This window comes from Dromaius novaehollandiae, chromosome 2 (genome assembly GCF_036370855.1).
Source record: "Dromaius novaehollandiae isolate bDroNov1 chromosome 2, bDroNov1.hap1, whole genome shotgun sequence".
Lineage (NCBI taxonomy): Eukaryota > Metazoa > Chordata > Aves > Casuariiformes > Dromaiidae > Dromaius > Dromaius novaehollandiae.
In genome coordinates, this window is record NC_088099.1 from 33,932,616 (window position 1) to 33,959,827 (window position 27,212).

A 27,212-nucleotide genomic window follows, 5' to 3' on the forward strand; every position below is an offset into this window, starting at 1 on the left:
GACCAGAGGACTTACAGGCTGTTTTAGGTTATGCTTGGTATCTAGAACAAATGATTAGAGTATCAGCTTGTAAGCACCTGGGGGAGAATAGGTGATAAGAAACAGCCAACATGAATTTGTCATGAACAAATCATGTCAAACCAATCTAATCTTCTCCTTTGACAGGGTAATTGGCCTAATGGATAATGGGGAATAAGTAGGTGTGATATATTTTGGCTTTAATAAGGGCTGAGATAGTCCTATGTGACAGCCTTCTAAAGTAAGTAGGGAAATATGGTCCAGATGAAATTGTTAAAAGCTGGCTGCACAACAGATTGAAAAACTGTACTCAGAGTAGCTTCTGGTGCTTTGCTGTCAAAACAAAAGAATGCTACAAGTCAGGATCTGCAGGAGTTTCTTCCATGTCTGATACTACTCTGAATTTTCATTAACAATGTGTGTGACAGAATTGAGAATACACATACCAGATTTGTGGATGGCACCAAGCTGGAGGGTAGCAAGTACTTTATAGTACAGAATTGCAATGCAAAGTAATCTTTATCAGTTGAAGAAAATAATCTAGAATTCAGGCAAATGCAATAAATGCAAACACAAACTACTGTGGTTAGTCTGGGAAAATTAAATGCACGAGTAGTAAAATGAGAAATATCTGGCTTAATGGACAAAGAGAAATTATAGTAAATCATAATCTGAATATAAGTCAACAAGTACTAATGGGGAAAAAAACAAAATAAAACAAACCCCAACTAATCCTATGATTTTTTTCCCCACGAGTGTTACATTTAACAATAGGTAGGTAAGTATCCTGCAGTATTTGAATTAGTGATGCCTTAGATGAGGAATTATTTACAGTAGTGGTCATCACACTTTAACAAAAATGTAATCAGATGGCAAACTTCAGAAGAGATCAACAAGAATGATAAGACATTCATCACTCAGTTGAGTAAAGCAGAAAGGACTGGATGGATATGAAGTGGAAAAGACAAGGAAAATATAGTGAGTTTGCAATACATGAAGGGGGGTTATTAATTGCAGAGACAGCTGGATTCCCTGTCAATGGAGGGTCTGAACAAGTTAGACACCTAGCTCTGAGGATTGTCAAGATACACTGAGTGCTATCCTGAAGCTGAGAGGTGGATTAGCTGACCTCCTGCTTGACTAACTTCAAAACTGTCTCTGTGGTTTTGAAGAGGTAGTAGAGACTTCACTTGTTGTCTGTGTCAGATGATGGACAGACTATGGACTGGGCCTCTGTTTGCAAAGACCTTTCAAAAGTTGGTCCATTAACAACCGGGAAAACCTGATAAAGCTAATTGCTTGTGGTTATTTAGAATTTCACCTTCCTGATTTCAACTTCGTTATTTTTCGACTTACTCTTCAGAGATACACCTAAATGGTTTTTGAAGCCATGTATACTATTTGCCTCAGTCACTGTTCTCTTTGTGGTTATAACACATGTTTGTGTTCTGTGCATGTTTTAACTGTGTCTTCTATGCTGGATATAGATTCAGAATTAACCTAACACAGGTTTAGAATCCTGTTTTGGTATAAAAGCAACAGTTTCTGCTTGCGTTATAACAAACACCTTCCTTACTCAATTGTTGCAGGTATTGCTAGCCATCAAGCATGTTTATCTCAGGCCAATTTTTCTTCTGGTCTTTCTAAACTGATAAATCTGTGTTCTGTGAAGTCATCAGCCTGCTTCTGTAAGAGGACTCTTCTGTGCAAACACTTACGGATTCTCAGCATCCCTTTGAAGCTAGTGTTACTCTATGAGGTGGTATAGTATTAACTTTTACTTCTCCAGTAATAAATCTTCTTCCAGAATTAATGACTTTGATATATGCTACTTCTTTCTAGTGATGCACTATCTTTCCTGTACTATAGAGTTCAATGTTAGAAGAAACAAATACCGATTTCAAACGTGGAATTACACATGCCATTTGTTTGAGATCAGAATGTGAGTCAGAATGGAAATATACTCAAAGGTCAACACTTTTCCAGAGATGCTGGTTTATAGTATTCTTTGGAAAAAGTAGTAAATAATCACAGAAAGTAATTAGTGAAGAGATTTCCATGGGATATCTGGCATTTATATCAATACATTGTGGAAAATGTAAAGAATTGCTGAAAAAATTACTCAATAAATGTGATTTTCTGGCATTCTAAAAGCAAATAGCACAGAATATTTTGCACTTACATTGCATACATGACAAATTTGAGAACAACCCAATATTTTTTTCTGACTAGCTGGAAATTCAGTGGCTTCTGTTTTTATAGGCAAAGGCAGCACATTTGAGAAGCATTACCTTCTCTTTCCTAGACCACAGTTTTAAAGGCTGGGACAGCAATATAAATTGCAGTCAAGACCTGTGCACCTCTTTCCCATATTGGAGAACTGGAAGTTTTATTTTTGACTGTGCCCAGGATTTTGAAAGAAAATAATTTCATGTTTTTGACTTAAATTATCACTTCTCTTTGATGCTGTTTTGTTCTGAGATGGTTGTGGGGAACCTTTTTTCATGTAGAAAATATGTAACTTAATTTATAAATTAAGAAATCCAGAAGAGTATTTACTAATTTTCACATGCAATATACTTTCTGAAAACATTTTCAGAATGGTTAACAGAAAGCATAAATAATTTTCTTTTGTTGTATAAAGTATTTATTATATAGTTTTCACCTTCTGTACAATATTCTTATGCATCTATACAACCTAGAAGCAGAAATTATCCATGTCTGATATACCTTCCTGTTTCACTTCTGAGTACTTTTGATGTTGAACTGAGTCCCCTGAGTGCTATCCTAAGGATGACAAAATTCCCTTACCTCTTAAGTACTGTATACAAGTCGAAGATTTTAGGGTCAGCTCAGTAAGTGCTCTTGAGTGGTTTCTCAGTGGCCCATAAGGTATGGAGCTCTCTACACTAACTCTTCACTAATCTTGGTGCCTATCTCCTCTCTTATAGAGAAAGCAATCCACTCCACATAGGAAATGTCTGTGCTCTTGCAGGACATGGACTAGCCCAGGGGTATCAGGCTCACAAAAGCATTGCTTGAGTACAAGGCAGTAGGGAGGAGGCAAAGGTTTAAGTTATTGATCTTTAAAAAGCATGCTATGAATGTCAGCTGATTACTCTGTTGCTGGTGGGGAGAGATGGAGTCACTTGGTGTCCACTGTATTCACACTGAGACACTCATGCCTTCCTCCCCAAAATTCAGTCTCCAGCCACATACAGCTGAGGCAGGTGAAGAGATAGTCTGTATGTTCAGGAGCAAGTACTGTCTAATGCTTCCAGCTCCCTGGTCCCTGGGAAGAGGCTAAGGAGACATGACCAAAATCCAGGCCTGCTCAACATCAGAGTCAGAGTCAGCATATGAACATGATCCTGGAAAAATTAAAACATTCTGATCAACAGCTGTTGCATTAGGACTTAAAGATGATATTAAACAATTACCTTTTTTTTACTAGCATCTGACAACTCATGCTTCTTACTTCTTGTTATTCTACCAGGTTATTTCATTTTAAGAACACTCACTTTTTTGATAAAGCAAGTCAGTTGTGCAAAAGGTTTGACATCTCCTGCAAATCATTTGACTTTGCTAGAAATGATCTGTGAATAGCCAAAGCTTCTCTTTGATAGTCTTGTTTATAATTTGCAAAAGATTAATGACCAGTATTCTAACTGTGGAATATGGAGACAAATTGGTTTAAAAGGTTTCTGCTTCTAGCACTGAAATGAATGGTTGCAGTATCTGCCCTTTGCGGCCAACTTTTAACTTACACCTGGCTTCAAATGATCTCAGAACTGCGAAGAGCAGCAAAAGAAAGAGGGAAAGGCTAAGGTGAGGGGATTTAATAAGAAAGAAAGTGTGAAATAACAGCAGCCTCCTTCCTATGTTTGAACACATCCATGCTTGTTACTGTCAAAAGTTTCCCTTGTCTCTGAAGTGATTAAATTAGAACACAGGAATGAATGAGAAAATATGAAATTGGAAAAAAAGAAATGCAGAGCTAAATGGTGTGATGGGCGGTAGAATTTCCACAATCTGCTTTCAATGTCAGAAAAGTGCTTAATGTGGACTCTGTTGGTCACTAAGATGACTCCCAGGCAAGTAATATATCTATTTCCAGTGTTTTTAGTGAATTGGATTCTGTATCTACATTCTTTGCAATACAATAGTGCCAGGAAGATTTTGTGCCTGGTGGGGGGACATAATGGAACTGAAATTCAAATGCGAGCGTTGGGCAGGCAGTGGCTAACTGGATTTTCTTAGGATGTCTTTGGCTGGAATTGTGGGAATGAAGGTAATGCTTTAATATGCTTCAACTGTACTTTGGAAAATGCCATTATATACATGAGGGAATTTGGTATAGACAGGTGAAACTATAAAAGGGAAAAAAAGAATCTCCCTCTGCCAATTCTCTCGCATGTTGCGTTCACAGAAAAGACTGCCTGTTGCAACTGCAGAGAAAAATCTCTGCTTTATCACTTATTGCCCTACACTTATATATATTTGAGATATCTTTTTCCTGACAGCTTCCTCAGTTCAAATCAGTCAACTCTAACAAACAGCAACTGAAATTTATGAACTACTGTGATGGGGAAAAACAGAAACCACTTACGATAAGCTAGTCATCACCTAAAAAGAAAGATGAATTATGAACTCTTTATTGTGCCATCTTCACTTAGCTTTGTTTGATCTGTTGTAACTTGTAACCTTATAGATTTATCTAAAAAACTAGAAATTTATACAGTAGAGAATCTGCGTTATTAATGATGGGTGCAGATAACAAATTTCACGATAAAAATAACAAAATGTTGTCTGCATTCAATTACTTATCAGTGAATCTTTCTGGTTAGACTCTACTCACTTTCTGAGGCACTGATAAATACATAAAGAAGAACGGAGAGAACAGGAACAGGAAAGCTTATGTGTTAAAGTTTGGTCCACAGAAGGAACAGGTAGTGAAGAAACTGTGAGATTGTGTGTGGTGTAAAGAGATCTCCATCAAAATGAGTTAACTGATGTAAGTCATGTTTTTCTCAAACAATATCCTAATTCCTTAAAAATACCTTAAAAGTAAAGTAAAGTTGCTCCTGGACTTGGGTTTGGTTGATTATACCCCATTCTAATATCTATAAAATCTTTTCAAATAATCTTAGAGTAAATCTGGACAATGTTTTTTTTTTGTTTGTTTGGTTTTTTTTTTTCCTTTATGGTCAGTAAAATTGCACTCCCTGGGGTACTCATGACATATTCTTCTTACTATGTGTGTGCAGCCACATCTCGTAGCAATTATATTTCCTTTTTTCCTTTTCTGACTGTTTTTCAGCTTCTTGGTTCTTTTATCACTCCTTGCATGTCTTTTACGGTCTCTGGAGATACTGCTATTTCATGTGTAACCCCTAACAGTTGGGAGTCTGATCCTGTAAAGGAGTGGAACCCAATATCTGCTTTTAAAAGCTTTACATTGGAATAAAAAGGCACATATTTGAACTGTACCTTTGAGGGTGTATTGCCTCCACTCATGTGCATGTTTTTGATCTGAATTGAAAATGAAGTCTTTAAAGGTTTAAAATGGCCAAAGGGGACTGACTTCTTTTCAGGAAAGAATCTAGTATGGCACTTACACCTCACTCCCCCATGGCCTTTAAAAGCTGAATTCAAAACATGTATTGAAACTGAGGCAGTGCTCTACTGGTTACAGCGTACAGGTGCTTTCATATATATAATTGTCTGAGGGGTTGATCTCCAAAATATAATTTAAAAATATAAAGATTTATTCTGTTTGGCATGTATATAGGTTCCATTGTGTTATAGTAGAATAACTGCAGATACAGACGCATAGTAAATTTACTGAGTTCATTTATAGTAGATCTTTTTTGATGGGCATATATGTTTCTTTTATTCTTTATAAAGGAGATTTTAGAAGGTAGTCTCTGAACAGGTTTTATCCTTTCCCCAGCACGGCCTATTTTCTCTGCATCAGTGGACTTGTCATGATAATCAACTTTTTTGTCCCAACCATCAATCACTCCTGATTACAGCTGGGGAGAATTCTGTTCTGTTGATCAGCCCATCAGTGCACATAATGTTACACCTGGAGACAAGTGAAAATCATCCCTGGATGGGAGAATCACTTGCCTGCAAGACTTTTGTCTAAAGTATTTTAATTTACATTTGGAATCTTGTTACTATTGTCGGTTCTTGCTTTGATTTTGTAATATCTTTGACAAAAATAGTAGGTTCAATTGATCTTTACCTAGACGGTTAGAAAAAAAAGAATGCTTTTCTGTTTCAAATAACATCTTATGTTGTAACTTTTTCACTTCACCGTACAAATATTACAATAATTATCATTACATAAATTAAAAATTAAATGGTTATGTGGTACTTCATGAAAAGTAACTTAGTATATGCTAGCCTAGAATTTTTGTAGAAGCTATTTTGCTTTTTTGGCTTTTAATACAATACTTGGCTATGGTAATATTTAGTTGTAGCATTCAATTTATTCGAAGTGGTTGAGTAACAGAATTCATAGTAATTAAGTCATTAAAAATTAAAGGCATCTTTCATTTCTTTAAAGGAAATATGGTTTCTATTGTAATCATTACTGAATGCAACACTTCTGTAAATAAATGTATTCTGTGTATCTAAAGCCAAACATATTTCCTTGCTTGTAATAAGGCTGTTATTCAGTTGTCTTGATTATGATGAAACTTCAGCTCGAGTAAATACTTTATGTTTTGCTAATAACTTAAATATGACTTTTAATTAGCTATCAGAATAACCAGATGTATTTTAATTGGACCATTCTTTTTCCTCCCACAGCTACTTTTCTTATTGTAGGCATCCTTTTTAATTATCATTGTCACAAGTTCATATTTTCACAATATCAAAAAGAGCTATATAAAAGAAGCCTGTGTCCTGATCCAATATCGGGGGGGTTTCGTTACTATCCCAAGAATGAGATTAAGACGCTAAAACCAGTCAAATATCGTACAACCTTTTAACTTTATTTTCCACGGAGTGGGAAGAAAAGGTGGGGAAAGGCGAAGGGGAGGAGAGAGAGAAAGAGAGAGAGAGAGAGAGAGAGAGAGAGAGAAAGGGATATCACCACCCGTGGATCCAGCGGCGTCCCGTTGGTCCTCTTCACCCTGGGTGTAAATTTTAGTGAAGCGTGTGCAGTAATTACAACTTGAGCAGGGTCCGACCCTAGGTTCCCGCTGAAAAGTTCGGAGCCAAATCAAGGCAAATTAAATAAATAAATTGTAATGACACAGGTGCAGTAGTTACAGCTTGAGTTGGGTGCCTCCGAGAAGAGGGACCCCGAACAAAGAAATCCCTGGGCAATTATACTTTCCAATCTAAGCTGTCCGCCCTTCACGCAGTAGTTTGGACCAATAGTAATATTTAGGTCGGGGGTCTCCTGCTCCTTATTGGGTCCCTAGGTAGGTTGTTTACCGTTGTGGTTTCTGCTGACAGATGCGTTTTCATTCTTCGGGTCTTGCCCTTATCTCTCAAAGCCCTGAGAATTTATTACTTCCCCAGCAGTGACGGTAGGTGTTATTCCCAAGGTCCAGACAAAGGGAATATGATCTGGACCTCGAGATAGCCCAGATCCCCCAATCAGCATTGTTTCTGCAGCGAGAGGAGGCCCTGCTCCCCAGGGTCCGGTGCCCAAGCAGGCCTCACTTCAATGCCTTGACATCCTTCCTCCTGGAGCATGAAGCATGGGAATGCAAACTGCTGGTAACCCCCTTGTCTTTCCTGCCTGCACCAGCTCTGGGGCCCTTTCTCACTGAACTAGGGAGCGCGGCCTAAGGCTTCAGCAAATTTAGCTACTCATGCTAAGCAAGTTTTATAGAAGTTGTGCTAAGCAGCAGTAATTTACAGTCCAGGTCCCAAAGTCTCTGCCCGATCGTGGTCTGTTCAGCGCAGGCTCGGTGTGTCCTGAATGGTTGCAGGGAGACCATTTCGGGGGTCGCAGCAGCTCAGTCCTGTTCCCGCTGGGAACAGATGGCTTGATCGGGGTTATGGTTTGCTTGCACCTTATGTACCAAGAAATGTCTAAGGCAAAAGTTCACTCATCTGTCCGCCACAGCCTGTAAACTCGATACTTCAAGGGCTACAGGACAAAGTGTAAATGAAAAAGAAAGTAAAACATGAGAGTTTGGGATAATAAAGATTTGGTTATCAATCATTTTTTACATAAAAGGTTCAATTAGCGGTAGCTCATTTTCCTATTCTTGCTGGCCATTTTCAGGACAGTGATATATTGCTTTTTTGCACTGAGCCATGCCAACAAATAGAAGGTGTTATGTTTTCATTAGATCCAGATACTTCAGTGTTATCATCTCTCACCTCAGTCTACACAGTGATACAAAACATGTCCAAATGTCATAATTTAATAGGCCAATGATATACACAGTAATTTAAAAGCTATGAGATGTTCACTCAAATGCTTTGTTTTCTTTCTTCTTAAATTGATGATAAAAGCACTAAATTGCATATCAAATAATCACTCAAACAGGCTCACTTTTTATGCTCTGTCTACCTGAATATCTTGTTTGCCAAATACAGAATTTCATCACTTGTATGGAATTTCTTCTTCCAAAGTGACATCCTGTTTATTTTTGTGGTTTAATAATTAATAGGAGTATACTGCAGCATTTTTATTTTACAGAGTATCTAAATCTGCATTACCTTTTCAAAGTCGCACCACTTATTATTACAATAACGGAAGAGAAAATTTTCTTTTGTTATTGAATAGAGGTATTTCATGCTTCTTCACTAATACAATTCCAGTCATATAGCCAACCACAAGGTACTTGTCATTACTGGTCGATTTATTCTCTAACATGATTTTTGTATCAGAATCTTGTGTAGTGATGAACAGTTAATATAAAGTCAATTCTAGTAGTAAACATTCTGAGAAGCAGTAATAAGTGACAATTAAGCAGCAGGAATCACAAGGAGTGGGAACTGTATTGCAAAAGACAAGGTACTGGTACTGAGCCTTAGCTAAAATATTTTGGGTTATAGTAATTGTCGCCACCTATTCATCTCTCTTGTAGGTGTGACTGCATTTGCACAAGCAGGGATTCAGTAGTTCAGACATACCTTGCAACACAAGCCATGAACTTTGTCATCCTTCCAAGAAGGATCTAAATTTTCCTTATGCAAGCTCTGCCCTAATATAAGTAATTATAAAGGAGGAGGAATTAATGTGGAGTGGAAGATGTGCATTTCACACATGAGAGAAGTATGTTACTAAGTCCAAGCTAAGAAGATAAGAAAGGTGACTTTTCAGACTTGCATGATATGAGAAAGACAAGGCAGGTTTTTCACTGCTGTGTGTGAAAGTGTATATTTTTAGAGGTGGAGAAGAGGTATAGTTTCTGGTGATGGGAAGCTGTGCTGCACAGCTTTTGAATTGCCACGGCTGGCAACCTAATTGTGAAAAGCAAAATTCTCTGATGAGGAGGATCTTGCCTAAACTATAGCAAATCCTGAATTGGCTTATTATATCTCACAATCCCATAGCAAATGAGTGAAGTTAATCAAGGGTAAATGGATTTTTTCAGAGAGTTAGCACTAAGAAAAAGTAGGTACTTTCTCCAGTGACTCTTACTAAGTGATTTTTCCGTCACTCTTGACCATTCTGAGGATGAATATTCAGCTGTGACTGTGATGACTGTTTAGTTCCACAATACTTCAGACAGAACCAAGGGCAAGGTCCCAAGAGAAAATGAGCTCAGCATTTTTGTCTTAGTTCTTGCTGAATATTCATTGATATAGATAAACAACCATTAGTCACAAGATACAGTGGAAATCATTGCCCAGGAAACATTAGTCATATGTTCTGAATTTTTCTACAATAATTCTTACTGTTTTAATTGGTAATTTACTTAGAACCTGCAAAATACTATGGCTTATTTATGCAAGGAGCCTAGAGCTGAATATCCGTGCAGCATACACTGGTTTACAGATGTGTAAGATGAGATCTTTTCCCCAGAGAACTTGTATTCTAATAAATCAGAAATGAAACAAGAATGTAAGGTAGGGAGAGCAGTGGGGGATCAGCAAATGAATGGACTGAGGAATACTTTCTGAAACCCATTTTGAGGAGGTTTCTTGAAAGAGAGAGGGTTTGACAACCAGTAGCAAAATGGTTCAAGTTATCAGGCTACATGCTAAGACATTTGAAGTCAAATGGAAAGATGTCTAGGGGTACATGAGAGTAAGTGCATTGTCAGGGTTTGTAGTCTAGGCAATAGATGGTTGGAGTAGGTGGGTTGTTCTAAGGCATAAGAGAGGGAAAAGAGGCTATTTAAGAGAAGAGACAAATAAGCAATATTGAATAACAGGTGTGATGATGCAGAGTAGGAGATCAATATGTGGAAAGAACTGTCATAGTTTATTATTAAAATTCGGGCTATAGTAGGGATTGTCAATACAGACAGAAAAGAGTTAGTTTGAGAAATGGTGAATTTCAGGTGGCAGAGTCAACAGAAGGAGGAAGGTTAGAGCCATCCAGGAGCTATTCATGCTGAATGATCATAAAGATATTTGTTAAAAGCGAAGGAGAAGCTGAAGTCCCAAAGAGAGTGTGTCCAGGTACAGAGGAATGGAAAGGCTTGAAGCTAAAATCCTGAAATACATTAGCCTGGTCAGCGCAAGGCTAATACATTAGCCTGGCCAGCGCAAGGCTTGTTTTGCAACTGTGAGGAGCTTTGTCATCTAGATTTCCTCTCTGGGGTTACTTAGGATTCAGAATCTTCCCTGAAGTTACCCTTATGAATATTTGTTTTGTCCTACCCTACTTAAGCCTATATGAAAGTAAAGATGGCTGCAGTCAGCTATTTGCTAGTATTTGTGATAAGCGATAATGGCAGAAGCACAATGGGTGGCTGCTTTAAATTTGGATTTTAAAATTAACACAGATAATGTTTTCATTCTCTTCCAAAAGTCTACTTATATCAAAAAGATACTGATTTCAGTATTCCCTGAATGGGAAAATAAAGTCAGAAAATGTTCATCTGACATGGAACAGGTAACAGAGTAATAAAAGACTAATTTACAGGGAGATGGTATAGCCACTTACAGTAGTTGGGCTATTAGTTCTAATTCAAATCTTGAAATCATTTGTTGTTACAGTCACAATAATCAGTGTATTTTGCAGGTATGATTCCTTTTTCTTGCAAAAAGAAAAAGGTCCCCCCTAAATGGGTAGGCGTTATGTACTATAAACTGAACACTTTTATTCCAGACAAGCTGATGGGTTTGGATTGTAGCTAACACGCCAGGATTTTGTGGAGCTGGGGGGCTAACAGAGGCTCACTGCATTCCAGCATGCTGTGTATAGAAGCATGAACTGCCTGTAGGAGAAAGAGGGCCTTTAGTGTTTCACCGCAAGCTGTTCTAGTGTGTGCAAAGGAGCATTTTTAAACTGATGAGTAATGGGTTGGCTCTTGATGCCCTTTGGCTGGGGAGAACAGAGTATCTATTCATAATTCTCTTTTATCAGCACCACACAAGATAAATCTACAGCATGGTGATTCCATCATTAACACCAAATCTTGAGTCATTTTTCTCAGATTCTTGCACTATGTATACACATTTTCGGGCCTACTTGCTCAGTTAAAGCAGGCACTTTGGAGTCTGTTAGGCTAGTTGTGCAAAAAGGCCATCCTTACTTTCTGTTTGTTTAATGAATAGTAGTGGAGTCCGCCCCTTTTTAGAGATGTGGCTAGTTTAAATTGGGAAGAAGGAGCAAGGATGGTACAACCATGTGACTACGTTGTACAACACTGGAAGCGTCCCATGCTGAGCAGTGCTTCGGGGTGGGAGGTCAAAGAAGCAGATGCCCGGTGGAGGATGCCCAGATAATTACTCTAGTGTCCAAATTCCCACCTAGTTTAGCCTGTGGGCTGTAGGACTTAAGACTTTATTAAGAGTATGTTCACAGCTGGAACAGATTCCCATAGACAATAAATTCTGTTGCTGGTTCCTGCAATAATAAGCTGTGAAATCAAAAGACTACTGGAGCCTACGCTGTGGTCTGTTTAATAAGGTAAAGAAGGTAAGATTTCTGTCCTAAAAAACATCGAGGGGTTTAGACTCACATTCCAACTGACTGAAAGGGCATTCAACTGAATCAACTGTTTGGCTGTAGATTTAATGTGTCCTTAGCAGACAACTGCTTGTCCTCCTACCATATTCAGAGCAATAAGCCCTTTGGTTTAGCCTGAAAGTCCTCAGTTGTACTCCTGGCCAATTGTCTGCCTGAAAAAACCTATCAGATTTATCGTGTATAAGCCTGAAGGTGCTAATACATCTTAAAACTCTGAGCTGGAAGTAAATATTTGGTTTGTGTTTGGCATGCAATGCAGTTTATTTTTTAGGAGACTGAAGAGCAAAAACACTGAGGCTGAAATTGTATCTGTAAGGTGGAACTGGAGAAGCACTGAATTAAAGATTAAAACCTCAATCCTCTATGAACAGAAAGTGTTGGAAAAAAATAGGAGAAGTTAACTCTTGTCTGGGCTTGGCAGGACTTTGGGTGTCCTGAGCTTGGCCTATTTGTCCTGCTCCTCTGTAAATGGCTTTGAAATAATCCTGCAAGCTGTCAAATGCTGTGTACTTAACATGGCATTCATGCATCTGTCCTGTCTGCCTTTGGGATCTTGTTTAGAGAGTGTGACCTCTGGAAGTTCACTATCAGCAATAGAGCAGTGCCCTGCCTAGTACCTGACATCCTGTTCTCACCCCTTCTTTGGGCTACAGTCACAGTGCTGTACAGTTCAGGTTTTTTATTATTTGGTAAATCCTCGTATCATTAAGTGATAATGATTTCTCTGGTGATTTTATGATTTGGCTGGCAGAATAGGTAGCACCCAGGGGCATTTCAGGGGGGGCTCATGGGTTCTGATGAGAATGTCACGTACGTGCAGGGACACGATATGGTTTGGAAGCGCCAGACCAGCCAGTAGGCCACCCTGAAATTTGAAAGCCAGGGAAAGACCCTGGAAATGTTACTGTTCTTCTGTTGTCTCATACAGAGTTATGTACCCATTGGCAATATGTGTCATGGTCCCATAGATCATAGCAACCTGCTCCTGCTAATACTTATTGTTTGCTATGACTATTCCATATCCATTGTTTGAATTTGCAACCTTAATGTTCTTTTAAGGTAGGGTCTTTTGGTTTTTTGGTCTGTCTAAGGGTCATTCGTGTTGGAATAATTGTCATTCTTAAAATGATGTGTGGTGTAAAGCACTCTATTTTGGAGATAAATTGAGATATTCTATTTATTTTTATTACATTTTGTTTATATTTTGATTGTGGAAAGGACTCAGATTTAATTTGGCTCCAGGATGAAAAGTAGGAATTATACTCTAAAACAGAATGATAGTTGCAAAGATCCAATCAAGACTGAGAGTTCTAAGGGTGATCTGCTGTCTTCCGATATTTTGTTCCCTTGATATCGTTATGTAGTGTTTCGTATGTGGCTTTATATCTGTTTATAAACTGCTACACAGGTTATTTGTTACCCAGGAGAACAAGACAACAGATTCTCTCTCTGACAAAACTGTGAAGAGTCTTTGTTAGCTTTATAGCTGGATGTATTAAACATACCCAACACTGGAAACCTGTCCAACCTATTAAGATATTTCTGATGAAACAGCAGCTTGCTTATGTTGTGTTTATATCCTTATATACATATATATATGCACATGCCTTTTGTAAACAGATTTGCTGTAATATAAAAGAACATTCTCCTGCAGATTATTCAAATGGTGTGGTTGTCTCCAGCTGTGTAAATAGGAACTGGCAGATGAAGAGCAAAGAAATAAAACCAAGCCACTCCATCTGAGTGAAATTGCTGTGGATGTTCTCAAGTTTCATTTGGTCTCTATTTTGTAGACTGCGTGTATGTATAACATACTAGTCACAGCTGGGTATGAGTATGAAGCACCAATCAATAAGATGTAGAGCTACCCAGACAAATGCTGTAGTAAGGGAAGCCAAGTAGCATAATCTAAGTTAACATATAACAAGTTTTTGTGGTGAAAACAGGGCTTTTTGCTCAATTGATGTGTTTCTGTGTTGCTGTAAATTTTGTTTTGTCGGACCAGTCTAAGATTGTCCATCCTTCTTTAAATTCTTTTTGTTAGGATAAAATGATCCGGGTGGCGATCACAATATTGCTTTCAGTAGTCGGGGTAGGGTGAAATAAGTGTCAAAAATACCTGTTGACTTCAGTAGAGCCAGAATTTCACCCACACATTCTAAAATTAACATGCTTGCTGTTTTTTGTTTTTCCCTCAACAAGCTGATCCTTGCAATTTCCAAAGGGCAATGAAAACAGCATGGTTCATTGTTTGTAGATTTTGGTGTGTAATGAATTCATAGGCGTGAACTTTGAAGCAGTTGTAAAGCTCCTGTAAAGGTTTGTCAAAATGTCATTTCTTTATGAGAAAAAGGAATTAGAGAAAAAGTATATTAGTTATGCTCAAAACCCCCTCTTCTAAATCAATATGCAAGAAATTGGTCAATAATATGCATGTGAAGAGGGTAATATAACACATTCTGCATTTTAACAAATGGACTAAAGAAAGTTCTTATTTTGCAACAGGGCTTCTAGAGTAATTTGCTAACTTCCTATCATGGTTGTTTTCAACATAGATTTCAATGGAACTTGGACTATTGAAGCAAATGGCTCATTCTTGAAGATCTTTGTTGTTTTTAACACATTGAATTAGCTCATTACTGCTGAATATGTAGTGGAAAATAGCATCTGTTTACACTGTAATAATATAAAAATTACTTACCAGTAACAGAATAAGGAGCAATTTGCAAAAGCTAATCATATTTGTGCACTTGTCTGCAAAAAGTAAATTGTTAATACATACCCAAGGGAAAAAGCACTTGCTGGTTTATGCAATTTAGTAGTAGCATTAAGCATAATATATTAAACAAAAATTGTTTAGGATTCAGTTTTAAAAGTGGTAAGGGACTTTTAAACAAAAGCATAGCTGTCCCATACTTTTGCTTCACCTGTGCTTAGCAATGACTGAATTTTAGAAGGCATACTGAAGTTCTGTTTACCCAAAGCATGGGCTAAACATCAATATACCCTGAATGTGCAAAACCAGCTTAGAAACCTACCAGGAAGTTTCTTTAGCGAGAACTCTGTCTCCATTTGGCTAGAAGCTTTCAGCAGAACCTGCTTCATTGGTTAGTTATGAGTTGTAGCTGTGAGGCGTACTCAAAATTGTCAGAGCAATGACAGGCTGTAAAGGGAAACTGAAAGACTTTCACAAAATTCAGTTCATCTTTTGAGATGAAACTTAAGATTCCTATTTTCCCTCTATTCAAAGTAAAAAGAGGATTTGGGAATCTCTGCAACTTTTTGCAGAAACCATTTCTTCCAGAATTGTGTAGGAAGTAAGGCAGACATGTTAGCTTTTCTTTAGCACTGCTTGGTCTCTTTGTGCCAGATTTGTCTGTCCTATGTGCAGACTTTTTACTAGGTCCACAAATACTATGTGTAAAACTTGCAGTGTTTCTCCCCTAAAATTTTTCTTTTCTTCAGAAGAAAAGTCCAGAGAGCAGTCCTTTGTTCTAGGCCCATGTCTCAATTCAAAACTCATTTACCCATTGAAAAGGATTTCACTCTGTGCTTTAAGAACATGTTTTTGTACACCTATTTGTGGAAATAGCAATTGTAAAATTAATTCTTTTTTTAAATGATAGAAGGAGGAGATTTAAAAATCCTCCATTGTGCAGTGATGTGTTTTAATACCTCATTAATTCTGATAGTATGATCTCTTCTTGATTAGTCATGTCATCAAGTGTCCATTGCTAAAATTTCATAAAAAGGAAACAAAAAGAAAAAGTCTTTTATTCCACACAAGTGTTGTATGAATTAAGTCAGCATTTCTTCAGGTGGCGAGATCATGCCTGCAAAGTTAAATTAACCTTCTCTTATCAAGCTGCAGTTCTTCTTTATCACTTCAGGAGCATTCTGTTACTATCGTTTGGTGGATGTGGATGAAAAACTGTTTAATGTTACTGACTTCATTGTATTAATTTACGTATATCAGATCTCTGTAATGCTTCCATTCTGAGAAGCAAGAAGTCTTTTTCCATTTTCATCTGAGTTACACTTAACGTGGATTGATGGGAATCAATACTGAGAGATAACCAAAGGAAGAACAGTGAAAGAACAATAATAAGCAATAAATAAGTACCATTATGTTAGTAAATATTGTGAATAGCTATAATGGGAAGTTTCATGCTCCAAAGAGTTTGGAGTCTCAGCATTAAATTTTAGCACTGTTTAGAAATTTCACTTCTTTGATAATCTCTGCCCTAACAACATATATAAAACATGAAATGATATGTCTTAGGCTTTAAAATCAGAAAGGGCTCTTATATCCATCTAGTTTGACCTTTTTTATATGACAGGCCATATAATTTCATATAGTTATTCCAGTTTTGAGCCTGTGTTTGACTAAATGAGACAAGAAACATCAAAGCCAACGTGATTGTACCTGAAATACAGAGCATTTCTGATGCACTGATCCTAAAACACTTCAGCATGTAAAATGCCTTATTAATTTCAGATGTGTTACTCTTATTCAGTAAGGTAACTGTTTGGAGAACTGCAGCCATTTTCTTGTAGCTACATTAGGCTTTTATTTTTTGGTCAATGGAAAAAATAGATTTTCAGATTTCAACGTAAGACAAGGTAGATGGAACAAAGGTGTGTAGGAAGGAGGTAAAATATAACCGTAGTGTAAACAGTAAGTAATGCCAGAATATTGTCACTGTGTTTTGCATACTGTTTTGAATCCCCAACCATGGCTTCCTATGGAGAGCTTTACAGATAGCTTAAAGGATAAAAACATGCTGAACTGTTGGCGTTGTCTGTACTGGAAGACATTTTTGTCTACTCTGTAGTGATATTAGTATACCAGCCTATTTGTGTTAGTAAATACACCTCGTTTTTCAGTCTATGCAACTTTTTATTGGGGTATCTCAAATCTTTTTGAAAAGCAACCTTTTGCAAGAATTTAATCTGTCCACACTCATATATTACTTTAAGAAGAAATAATTGATTTTATAAATAATTTGTATGGCAGATAATAGGTAGGTCTATGTGCACTGTCTATATCTAAAGGAGGTTATCCAAAGTACTAAGGCTCTGATCCTGCAGTAGTCAGTAGACCTTGTGTGCTGGCAAACCTGGTATGCATACACAACATCTTGTTGACTTCACTGAGGTTCTGAATGTTTTCACAGGTTCACCCAACAATGATTAAAAACAAAGCAGAAATAACAGAATTACGTACAGGAATAAACAGAACTGTGTTGTAGACTGACTGATCTTCAAGTTTTCCTATACCTCACAAGTCTTTGTTATTTCTGAATATTCTGATGTTTTTTCCAGAAGTATTTTCATCTTTGTTAATTGTTTAGCTAAGAGTAGCTTGTTATACAAACTCATTTTTTGTTAATATTAATTTATTATATAAACTATAACTTACTATTTTCACTTTTTAAATAAGAAATAACATTAATTCATTTAACTTTGTTTTTTGCTCTCTCTTTTTTATGTACCATATTTTCGTGTGATTTCTGTCCAAAGAGAGGTCCTTTGGATAAACGTACAATAGGATTTTTTCAGGAAACCACTGGTATAGGTCTTTTATGGAGATACAATGTTGGTCTAATATTGGGCCAGAGACTGGTGGAATGATAGTTCTTTTATTCTAAGAAAATGCTGGTTTCTGCAGCTGGAAAGCTTAGAATATCAGTAGAACGAAAGAGTCCGTAAACTCTCTAAACTCTTCAGTCTTAGTTCTAGCCTTAAATTATCAATCTTTGCAAAGCTGTGTAAAGTTTTCACAGTGGAAAAGTTCATAAAATATTTTACATATACTTATTGCCTTGTACAAGAAGGCTGTAGCTTTAACCTGAGAAGCACCCCATTACAGCCAGATCCACATAAAATGGTGCTGGAATCAGGAAACATGATCATTTATGGTTCCTATTTGTGAGTTGTGAATTTCTACTTATGAGGAGGAGCTGATCTAAAGAACACAGGGAAAATTGATATTAAAATAATTATAGAAATTGAAAGTGCAAAATACAAAGTTCATTTCACTATATCGAAGTAAAAAAATTCAGAAAATTGAATGTTTTTCTGAAGATAGTCAAAGATGAAATTTAGAAAATTTCAATGAACTGCAGCATTAAAAGCATAATTCCAATAAAAGTATGAAGACTATGCATAATAGCACAGTGAAAATATTTCCATGTACACTGTTTTGTCTTTTTGTACATGCAAGTTGTATTGTATGGAATTTCAAATATAAACTTCAAATATTATTGAATTAATAGGAATTTAAATATGCACTTTTTGAGCTTCTCCAGTCTATATGTAAAATTTTTTGTAGCATTTTTGTGTCTCATCACTATTCTTCTCTGATGCTTTGATTCAGTCAAAAAAATCTGAAACCCAGAATTCAATGAGATTGCTATTGTGAATGTATACAGACAAAAGATGTGGTTTCCTTAGCAACAGAAACCAGGTGAAAACACTCAAATGAGCTACAATAAACCCACCCACTCAGGTTTCTTTAGTTATCAGTTCACCAGATAAATACACAGAGATTCAAGTGTGCTATGCCCAGTCAGTGTGAAGTTTCCCAATGAACTGAGGCTCTAGGCAGGCAGGTGTATATATACAGTCTCAACTCCCATTTTCCGATGTGAGCTGTGACAGAGATTCAAAAAGGCCTTGCCTATATATCCGTTGCTGTTATTCCTTCTTAGCTGACATCAAAAAAGACTCAATGACCTTCTTCAATACTGTTCAAAAAGTTACTGTCTTTAAAGCAGTTATTTTAAATTGAACAGTAAGTGTTCTTTGTTTTTAAGTAAACACTATTTTTATATAACCCTGGATGCTGAATTATTTTTATGTTATTAAAGTTACTTTTACATTATTAAGTAAATCGCAACTATATTGTGTCATGGTGAGGTTTTCTCTGTTTCGTAGACAGATTGTACATCAGCTTCCCCTTTTAGGTTTTTCCATTACTGACACAACAATCAAAAGGTGTTTATTAACACAATGAATAAAAGATGTTTGGGTGTCTTTACTGCTAGAGGCGAGAATCTGGGGTATGCTTCTACAAAAATATAATGGCATATATGCTTTGCTTAAGTTCTCAGTTCCAAGCATGTCAATTCCAGATTCAAAACTGGAAGCATGCATTTTATATTTACTAAGCTGAATACTGTGTCTGGATTGTTTAAAATATTTCATAGCTCTCCTATCATATTTTACACATTGCAGTTTGCCTGGTAATGTGATGTCGTTATGGTAATTGTGGTACAATATTGCACTTAAGCAAACAAAATACAGGTGAGTTTTGACACTATGGATGTTATTTCTTACTGCTCTCTGGAGTAACTATAGAAACTGCATATAGATTGTTTTTTCCCTCTTAAACGTACATGTATGTCTTTGCCTATATAAACATTTTTAATATATAAACATATATAGTGTCAATTTGGGCAAGTTTAGAAAATAGAGTGAATAGGAAAGTCCCTAATTAATCAAGACAAATACATAGAAGCAGGAGAAATCATTTGTTTTGCAAAGGAGATGCTTAAACTGACCTGTACTGCTGAAATAGGCAGGACATCTTTACAAATAACAGTGAAAAACAATTTTCCATTTAGACATCTTGCAATTTCCTTGGTTTTGAAGTAAATCTCATAGACAATCGGTTTGTCTATATGTAATTGGCAGAATCAGAGCCCCCAAAGTTCAATTAAGAATCCATGGGTTTTCAGCTTTGGACACAAGGTATCACTTTTTTTCTTTTTTCTTGTTAGACGTGTTCTTCAAGAATGGATGTAATTTCTTAAAGTTCACTGTAATGTTGCACTAGCAATATTTGACATCTGTCTCATGCTTCGTCACTGACTGGGTCACACATGTTAAATGACAGTGGCTCAGCTTCATAGCACTAGGTAATGCCGGAAACTGTGGATGTGACAAGAAAACCTGGAAACTATGATGAAAGAAGAAAGTATTCTCTTTCTCATGGTATTCTTTTAGGGTGTTCTTTATAATAAAAAGAAACAGGATTTAATATTATAGGGCTTTTAGGATAGCTGATTGACCATGATTACAAAGTATTCTCTAGTAATAGGGAGTGTTTTCCTGTAGGATTGTCCTGAATCTCTGCCATTTGATAGAACATCTGATTTTAGGTTGAATGATTGTTTCTCAAAGGAGCCTGGCTTCCGTTATAAAAGTCTATATTCCTTCACATGGAAAGGAAAATCTTGTCTGGATTCCCATTGGCTTCAGTAGATACAGTAGCTCATAGCTTGGACATTTGTAGCATAGCTTGATAAGATATATTCATATATATAAATATATAAATATAAATATATATATATGTGCCTTTGTTTTTTGCAACTGTTCCAGAAGGAGACCCTTTCCTACCTCTGTGAAAGGGTTCAGTCTCTTCACACAGGTCTGCATCATGGTTTCCACCAAAAGCTAGGACTAACTTCTCTTTTGCCCTTCCTCTCTCTCTGTTTCTTGCAATTCTGCGTGAAAATCAGGAATAATTGCATTTTATGATCTTAGTTTGTATTTAAGCTGCAAGTAAATGCCATTTAAGTAGTAAGTTTTATTTTGGTTCTCTTAGGGCTGTAAGAAATGATTCAGTGAGGTGATAGTATCATGCTTTATGTTGCCATGCTGAAAAGATATTTATAAATATTTTTCCGTTTCCTCCATCCTATTTTTGCAAGGAAAGATGATGACAATTTCTTTTTCTTTTAGAGTTCCAGTTTGATTGTAAAAGTTCAGCGTAAGCTAATTTAGAGCTGGTTAAATGCTTAGGAGCAATCTGTGCTCCCGCATAGAACTACCATTAACCTGCCAGCTACAGTTATCTTGAAACAAGCTCGGATGGCTTCATATTCCCACAGAGAATGGAGATTTAAATTCTGAAATAACAAAGGCATAAAGAATTTCTCTAAGTAGAGACTGGGTAAACTGGCAGCTCTCTGTGGGAAGTGAGTAATGGACAACTCTACATAGCAGCTGTTGTAAATTTAAGCAATGTATTTCTACTTTCGAGCATTTTCATTTATATATTTCAGCACACTGAAAAGGTCACACATTTCTACGTAGGGCCTCATTGTGTATTCCTTGTGCATCCAGCACTGCTTGAACTGAGGTTTGTGGAGCTGTAACCATGTGAATTTGGAGGCAAGAGAACTGTGGATGCTAGAGATATAAATCCAGGGTGCTCTGCCAGGAAATCTTTGAAGAAAGTTTATTGTGTATCAAACTAATACCAACATTAATAATCCAGTGTTAAGGATCATATTCTGGCTACCTTTCTTATATCTGAGGAATGACACTATTAGGGAAAACAAGTCAGTCAGAATCTGGAGCTGACTGATCATTAAATTTGACTATAAAATGTAAAAATAGCTTTGACATGACTGTGACATGAGAATGTACTGTATAATGTCATTTTTAATGCATCATCGTAACTTCACACTGGTCTCTCAGTTTAACAGTAATTAACATCTCTTGACTGTTTGTATTTGGCTTACAGTATGTCTCTTGATGTTATGTGTTGGGAATTGTAAAAGGTGCATGATTGTGCTGTTTCTGTTCAAGTTGTTTCTGATTAAAATCTTCACTGTCCAGTGTTCTTTCAATAAGGGTACCAGCTGCAGCATTTACTTTATTTTACAGACACAGAAACTGGCTTTTCAACCAAACTGAATGATGCATATATAACAAGACTGTGTGTGTATATCTATCCATGTATACACATATACCTATATATATTTATTTATTCTGATAAACTCTCTCACTTCTCCTCACCTTGAGCTTCTCAAATCTCAGGCATTTGGAAGGAGTCATGACTTTTCATGAATGCTGAAAGCCATGAATCTCGAGATTAATTCATACACACTCTTACTGTGGTATTTCCTAGAATTTCCTCTCCCCAGTATCCCAGAGAGGGCAACATTAAATACAAGTCTAATGACTAAGAGATGCCAGAATATGCAGGAGTCTTCTACCTGCACAAGTGGCTTAATGAATCGAGTGACTGTGTCATTTTTCCCTTTTTCCATCCTTTGAGTCAGTAGCCACTAAATGCCTTATGTGTTTGTGTCTTCTTCTGATTCCGCAATAGAAAGTACTTCCCTTATACGTTCTCTGTAACAGTCTACTATTGTTTCATGCCAGAAATAAAATACTGACCTTCGTGGGTTTTGAGGCTGACCCAACATAGTTGCTCTTTATTTGTTCAATTCTCTAATAGTTAAATTCTGATTATTTTCTTAGAGACATCTTTCCTAAGTAAGAAAAGAGTTGATTTCAATATAGTTTCAAGTTCAGCAATAGAAATATAAGGAATGTATCAGGTTATTAATTTATTAAAAGGAAGACTGTCTTCCACATAAAAGCTTAAATAATTGGAGAAACTAACCTCTGAATATCCATATTAATTCTAGATTTTTTTGTATAAAGTGTAATCTTATACTTCAGATATCATTCTTAAAATTACTTGCAACATAAATTAAATGAAGAAATGTTGCTATTAACTCTTAGAATAATAAAGATACTTTCACTGTAGCACATAAATCTCAGTAGCAACACACACATCTATTTTAGCTTAACTGTGTCAAGTAGCCAAAATACATTCGGCACTATGACAGGATTTGTTTGAGGTTCCTGCTTTGGAAGCATGCTCCTTGCTTTGAATTTCAAACACCATCTTTTGTAGGAGGTGGACTACAGCAATTGTTTTTCTGAAAGCCAGATGGTGGCATGTCTGCCTCACAGTTCAGCTATATCTTTGGTGATGGGCTTTTAGAGGCTTGTTTTATATGTTGCTTTTTTGTTTGGGTTTAGTTGACTTTGGGTTTTGTTTTGTTTTGTTTTGTTTTTACTGTCAGTCTTTGCTTTCCATCTGGTAAGTTCTTGATACCATTGCTGAAGGCAAACTGTTCTTTGAAGGAAACTTTGGCAAAATCTGTAATTAGTAATAGAAACTGGATAACTGCAAAACTACTGGGAGGAGAGTGCTTTCCTCCCTGTTGCCTGAGATTTTTTTTTTTTTTTTAATGCAAAAGTGAAAAAGTTCTTAATAGAAGAACTAATAAAGAAATATATCTTAAGCATGGTAGAATAAAGCAACATTATTTTGGTCTGAGAGCAATATACTGTTATACAGTGATATACTGTATCTCTCAAATTGGGGTTGCTTGATTTTTTTTTGATTGTTTTCTAAGCATCATTCTAAATATAATTTTCAGTTTGGTGACTACTTGGATAATGTGAATGGTACCCATTATTGAAAGGTAGTCTGTATTTGTACTAATACAGAGAATGCCAGTTTAGAAATGAGCCTGATTGCATGGTTCATTTTGTTCTCCTTTGTAGAGCCAGGCTGCGGCCCACTACAAAGGCACTAAACATGCCAAGAAGCTCAAAGCACTGGAAGCCATGAAAAATAAGCAGAAATCTGTTACTACCAAGGACAGCGCAAAGACTACCTTCACTTCCATCACTACCAATACCATCAATACCAGCTCTGACAAAACAGGTTAAGCGATAAACTTTGTTGTTTTTTTTTCTTGTTTGACTCCATGTCTGTTTGGTTATGTGCTTGCCACATTGATTCATGCTTGATCCATCTTTCTGTGCAATATTGTTTTTTTTATTCCTTTCAGTATGCTGGTGAGAGTAAGAGAGTCATGTAACCGATTTCTCTTTGTGAAAAGAGGCTTGTCATTCTTTTAGGATAGAATGCAATACTTGTGACTTGATTAATTTTTATAGCAGCTGAACTATTAAATATCTACTGATCTAAGCCTTGTAGTCTATATGCAGCATTTCTGTACAAAAAATTACACGTGGCACATTTCTTTTAACCACAAACAATGCAGCAAATTGCACTAATTATTTGTAGAAGCCTCTTACGAAAGCCTTGTCAGTAAAAACCTAATTTTCATAAATTTCAAGCATTCCATTCTTTTTTTTAAAATGGCTATCGCATGGTTTTGAGCTGGAAAATAGCTGTATAACCTCTACTCCACATAATCAGGTAAGTGTTATCAATGCCAATTATTCTGCTTAAATGAGTCTTCAGACTGAAATCATATCCTTTAAATGATTGTGTGGGTAAAGAGTATTTCTTTGCAAATAAAATCTATGTGAGTATTTGGTGAAGTCAACGGGATTTGATTAACTTGTCATTTAAAATGTGTGGCTATTGTACTGGAAATTTCAAAGGAAAATTGTAAGTTCATAGGAAGGTGTTGCAGTGAGTCACAAGATATGATTTGTCTTGTGCTTTCCTGTATGAAGATATAGAGCTTGCATATTTAGTCATAATCACCCCCACCTTCCCCCAAATAAGCCAAAACCAGCAACGGCAAAAATGCTAAAGGTGTGAAAAAGCAGAGACCTTTCTACTGATCCTGAAAGCTGCTCATTTGGAACCAATTCTTCTGATTCAGTAAGTTTAGTACTGTAAATAGAATTGCAATTACTAATTATAGTATAACAAAAAAGTACCTTGCAGATGTGTAGTACTTTTTTTAAGATACATTTTTGCTATCTTTCTTATAGACAGATACCTATATGTCTCTTTCTATAGAGTCTATTTTAGCCCTTTATTATAGACAACATATATTTTCATGGAGATTTAGATCCTAACAATAATACGATTGCTTTAAAAAGCAATCAATTGTTATGATATTTTTGTATTTGTTACAAAAAATACTCCTGAAAATACTCCAAGTGCTTTCTGATAATGAAAGAAATGAAGCATGGGAGAATGGGAAGATGGATGAGAAATGTCAAGTTATTTATAAAAATATGTATGTATATAAACATGTAAATACTTTTAAAAGTTTCTCCTGCTGTTACCTGTTGACATGTTCACAGCAGTCGGAGGGATGTTGTATGGAAGAGTGAGTTATTGCTTGTAAAACTATGATCTACTGGCTAGAGAAGATAACTTGAAAGAGGGAGATATTTTTAAGCTTTAAAATGTGTTATTAAAAACCTTTTTCTTTTGCTGTATAAGTTTAGAGGATGATCCATGATGCCTTAAAACCAGGCTAAGTCTTTCCATCAGGCTTTGAATTAGATCCCTGATAGGGATCAAGGTACATGAACTGTCATATATCTAAGCTCAGCAATACAAATCAATATTTATATCAGCATAAGTAAAAAAAAAAAAAAAAAAAAATCAGAAAACTAGTTGACCACAAAAGCCATGGCCTCTGCAGGAGTTTCCTCAGCTTTACACATGGTTTACAGTTTACTGGTTTAATTTTAGAAAATGTGTGTGTGCATATGTGTGCGTGCGTGTGTGTATATATATATATATGTATATATATAATGTGCATATATGCATATATGTATGTATTCTATGTTATAAATACTGACCTGAATGACATTCTGAATTTTTCTCTGCTGAGAGAGACTCTCTTCACAGGGATTTTATTATGTTCCCAATACCTACCTCACTCTCAAAAAAAAGGGGGGGGGGGAGCGCTACAGGAAACATTAAGCTTAATTAACAAACAGCCAAAACTGCAACAGTTTCCCAAAATGCTGAGAGCCCTGTTCAACTGGTGGCAATCAAAGAGAAGCAGCTAGTTCTATCCAAACACAAACACAGTTAGTGTAGGTCAGCATTGATGTGACTGGCTCTAAAATAGCAACCTTGGTATAAAATATCTTTTGTAGAAGCGAGCATGTTTGCATAACCAAAAAAATAACTAACTAACCAGACAAGCAAAAAAATTCTGGATAGCCAAAGGCTGAAATTATCTGCCAAAGATGACAAGTTAAAATCCTCATAAATCAAATTGTTTTCCTTTCCTTTTCAGTTATTCTCTATCTTACATATACTTGCTAGAACTTATAAAAGCAAAATGTTTTCTGAAAACCAGAAGAACATCAGAATATACTGCACTCTGTGTGGTTTTGTGGAAATGATTGCCATAAAAGTCAAATATTCTGGTAGCAATACATTGTTCTGAGGGAAAAGCTGTACTAATGAATATGATTCATTAATTAACTATTCAGAAATAAGTTCTGTTACTAATTCCCTGAACATGTGATCATTTGGAAAGAAGCTTTTTCTACAGTATTTTTAGGCTGTGGGCTGAAGATTAATATGTGATCCCAAATAGGCTGAGAATAGGGTCATGTTCTTATCACCTCCAATTCATCATGTACAACAGTGGTTAAATGCTGGATTACATGTCAGTCACAGCACATTGGGCAGGATTTCAGCTCGCTGGTTCTGCGTACCCTTAGCAGCTCCAGCAAACAAAATGTCATCAGGAAATCTGCAGTGCCATGCAATAAAGATTATGAAAAAAATCACCCAATACGCAACTTGATGCTTTAGCTCTAGCATCAATTTCTTATGTTGCTTATTCTGAAAGTATTGTGCTAATTGTGGTGCCTGCATTTGTTATTGCAATAAATAATGGAGAACTATGCAGCCCCCAATGTAGTCAGACTCCTTAAAGCCTTGGATAAATGATTCCTGGTGGTTAAACTGTATGTGTTAAGGAGAAAATGTGAAATATGGGGTCATTTTGCTCATTCTGTGAAGGTCACTATTTTTTTTACCCCTCTAAACAAACTTTAAAATTATTAAAAGGCTTGAACTAATTGCCTTAAGAAATCCTTGGAGGAGTGAAGTATTGTGAGGAGTTATATTGGCTATCGCAGAATGGAAGATATTCTCAACATGTTGGAAATTTGTTACTGGTTGGTTTATTTAGCATTCTCTTTTCAGCTGTATTTGTCATTTCTATGTGATATCTGTAGTCACTCAGGACAGAAAAAAGGAAGCATGACCATTCTAAAGAGAAGCCCTCTTTATGGTAGTATACAAGCCAGCTTTCAGTATTTCTTGCATCTCCAGTTCAGTGTCAATAAAAATGTGTATTTTCACCATATATTAACATACCTGCATACTTATTTCCTGATATAAAGTTGTTAAAGGTAGCTTTGGTAGAACTGGGTCACCTTTATCCAAGGTATATTTTCCTCATAAAGATGCTCTGCAATTTAACTTTAGCTGTAAGGACAGATGCGTTAG

The 27,212-nt window shown here is 36.3% G+C and overlaps 1 protein-coding gene across 3 annotated transcripts in view; it reads left to right on the top strand.

Annotated features, from left to right (window-relative positions):
• ZNF385D (zinc finger protein 385D) overlaps positions 1 to 27,212 on the top strand; it is a 430,528-nt gene that overhangs the window by 342,145 nt on the left and 61,171 nt on the right. For all 3 annotated transcript variants that reach the window (XM_026103714.2, XM_026103716.2, XM_026103717.2), the window contains one exon: positions 23,522 to 23,684. In XM_026103714.2, coding sequence (XP_025959499.1) covers positions 23,522 to 23,684 — 163 coding nt within the window. The remainder of the gene's footprint in view (positions 1 to 23,521; positions 23,685 to 27,212) is intronic.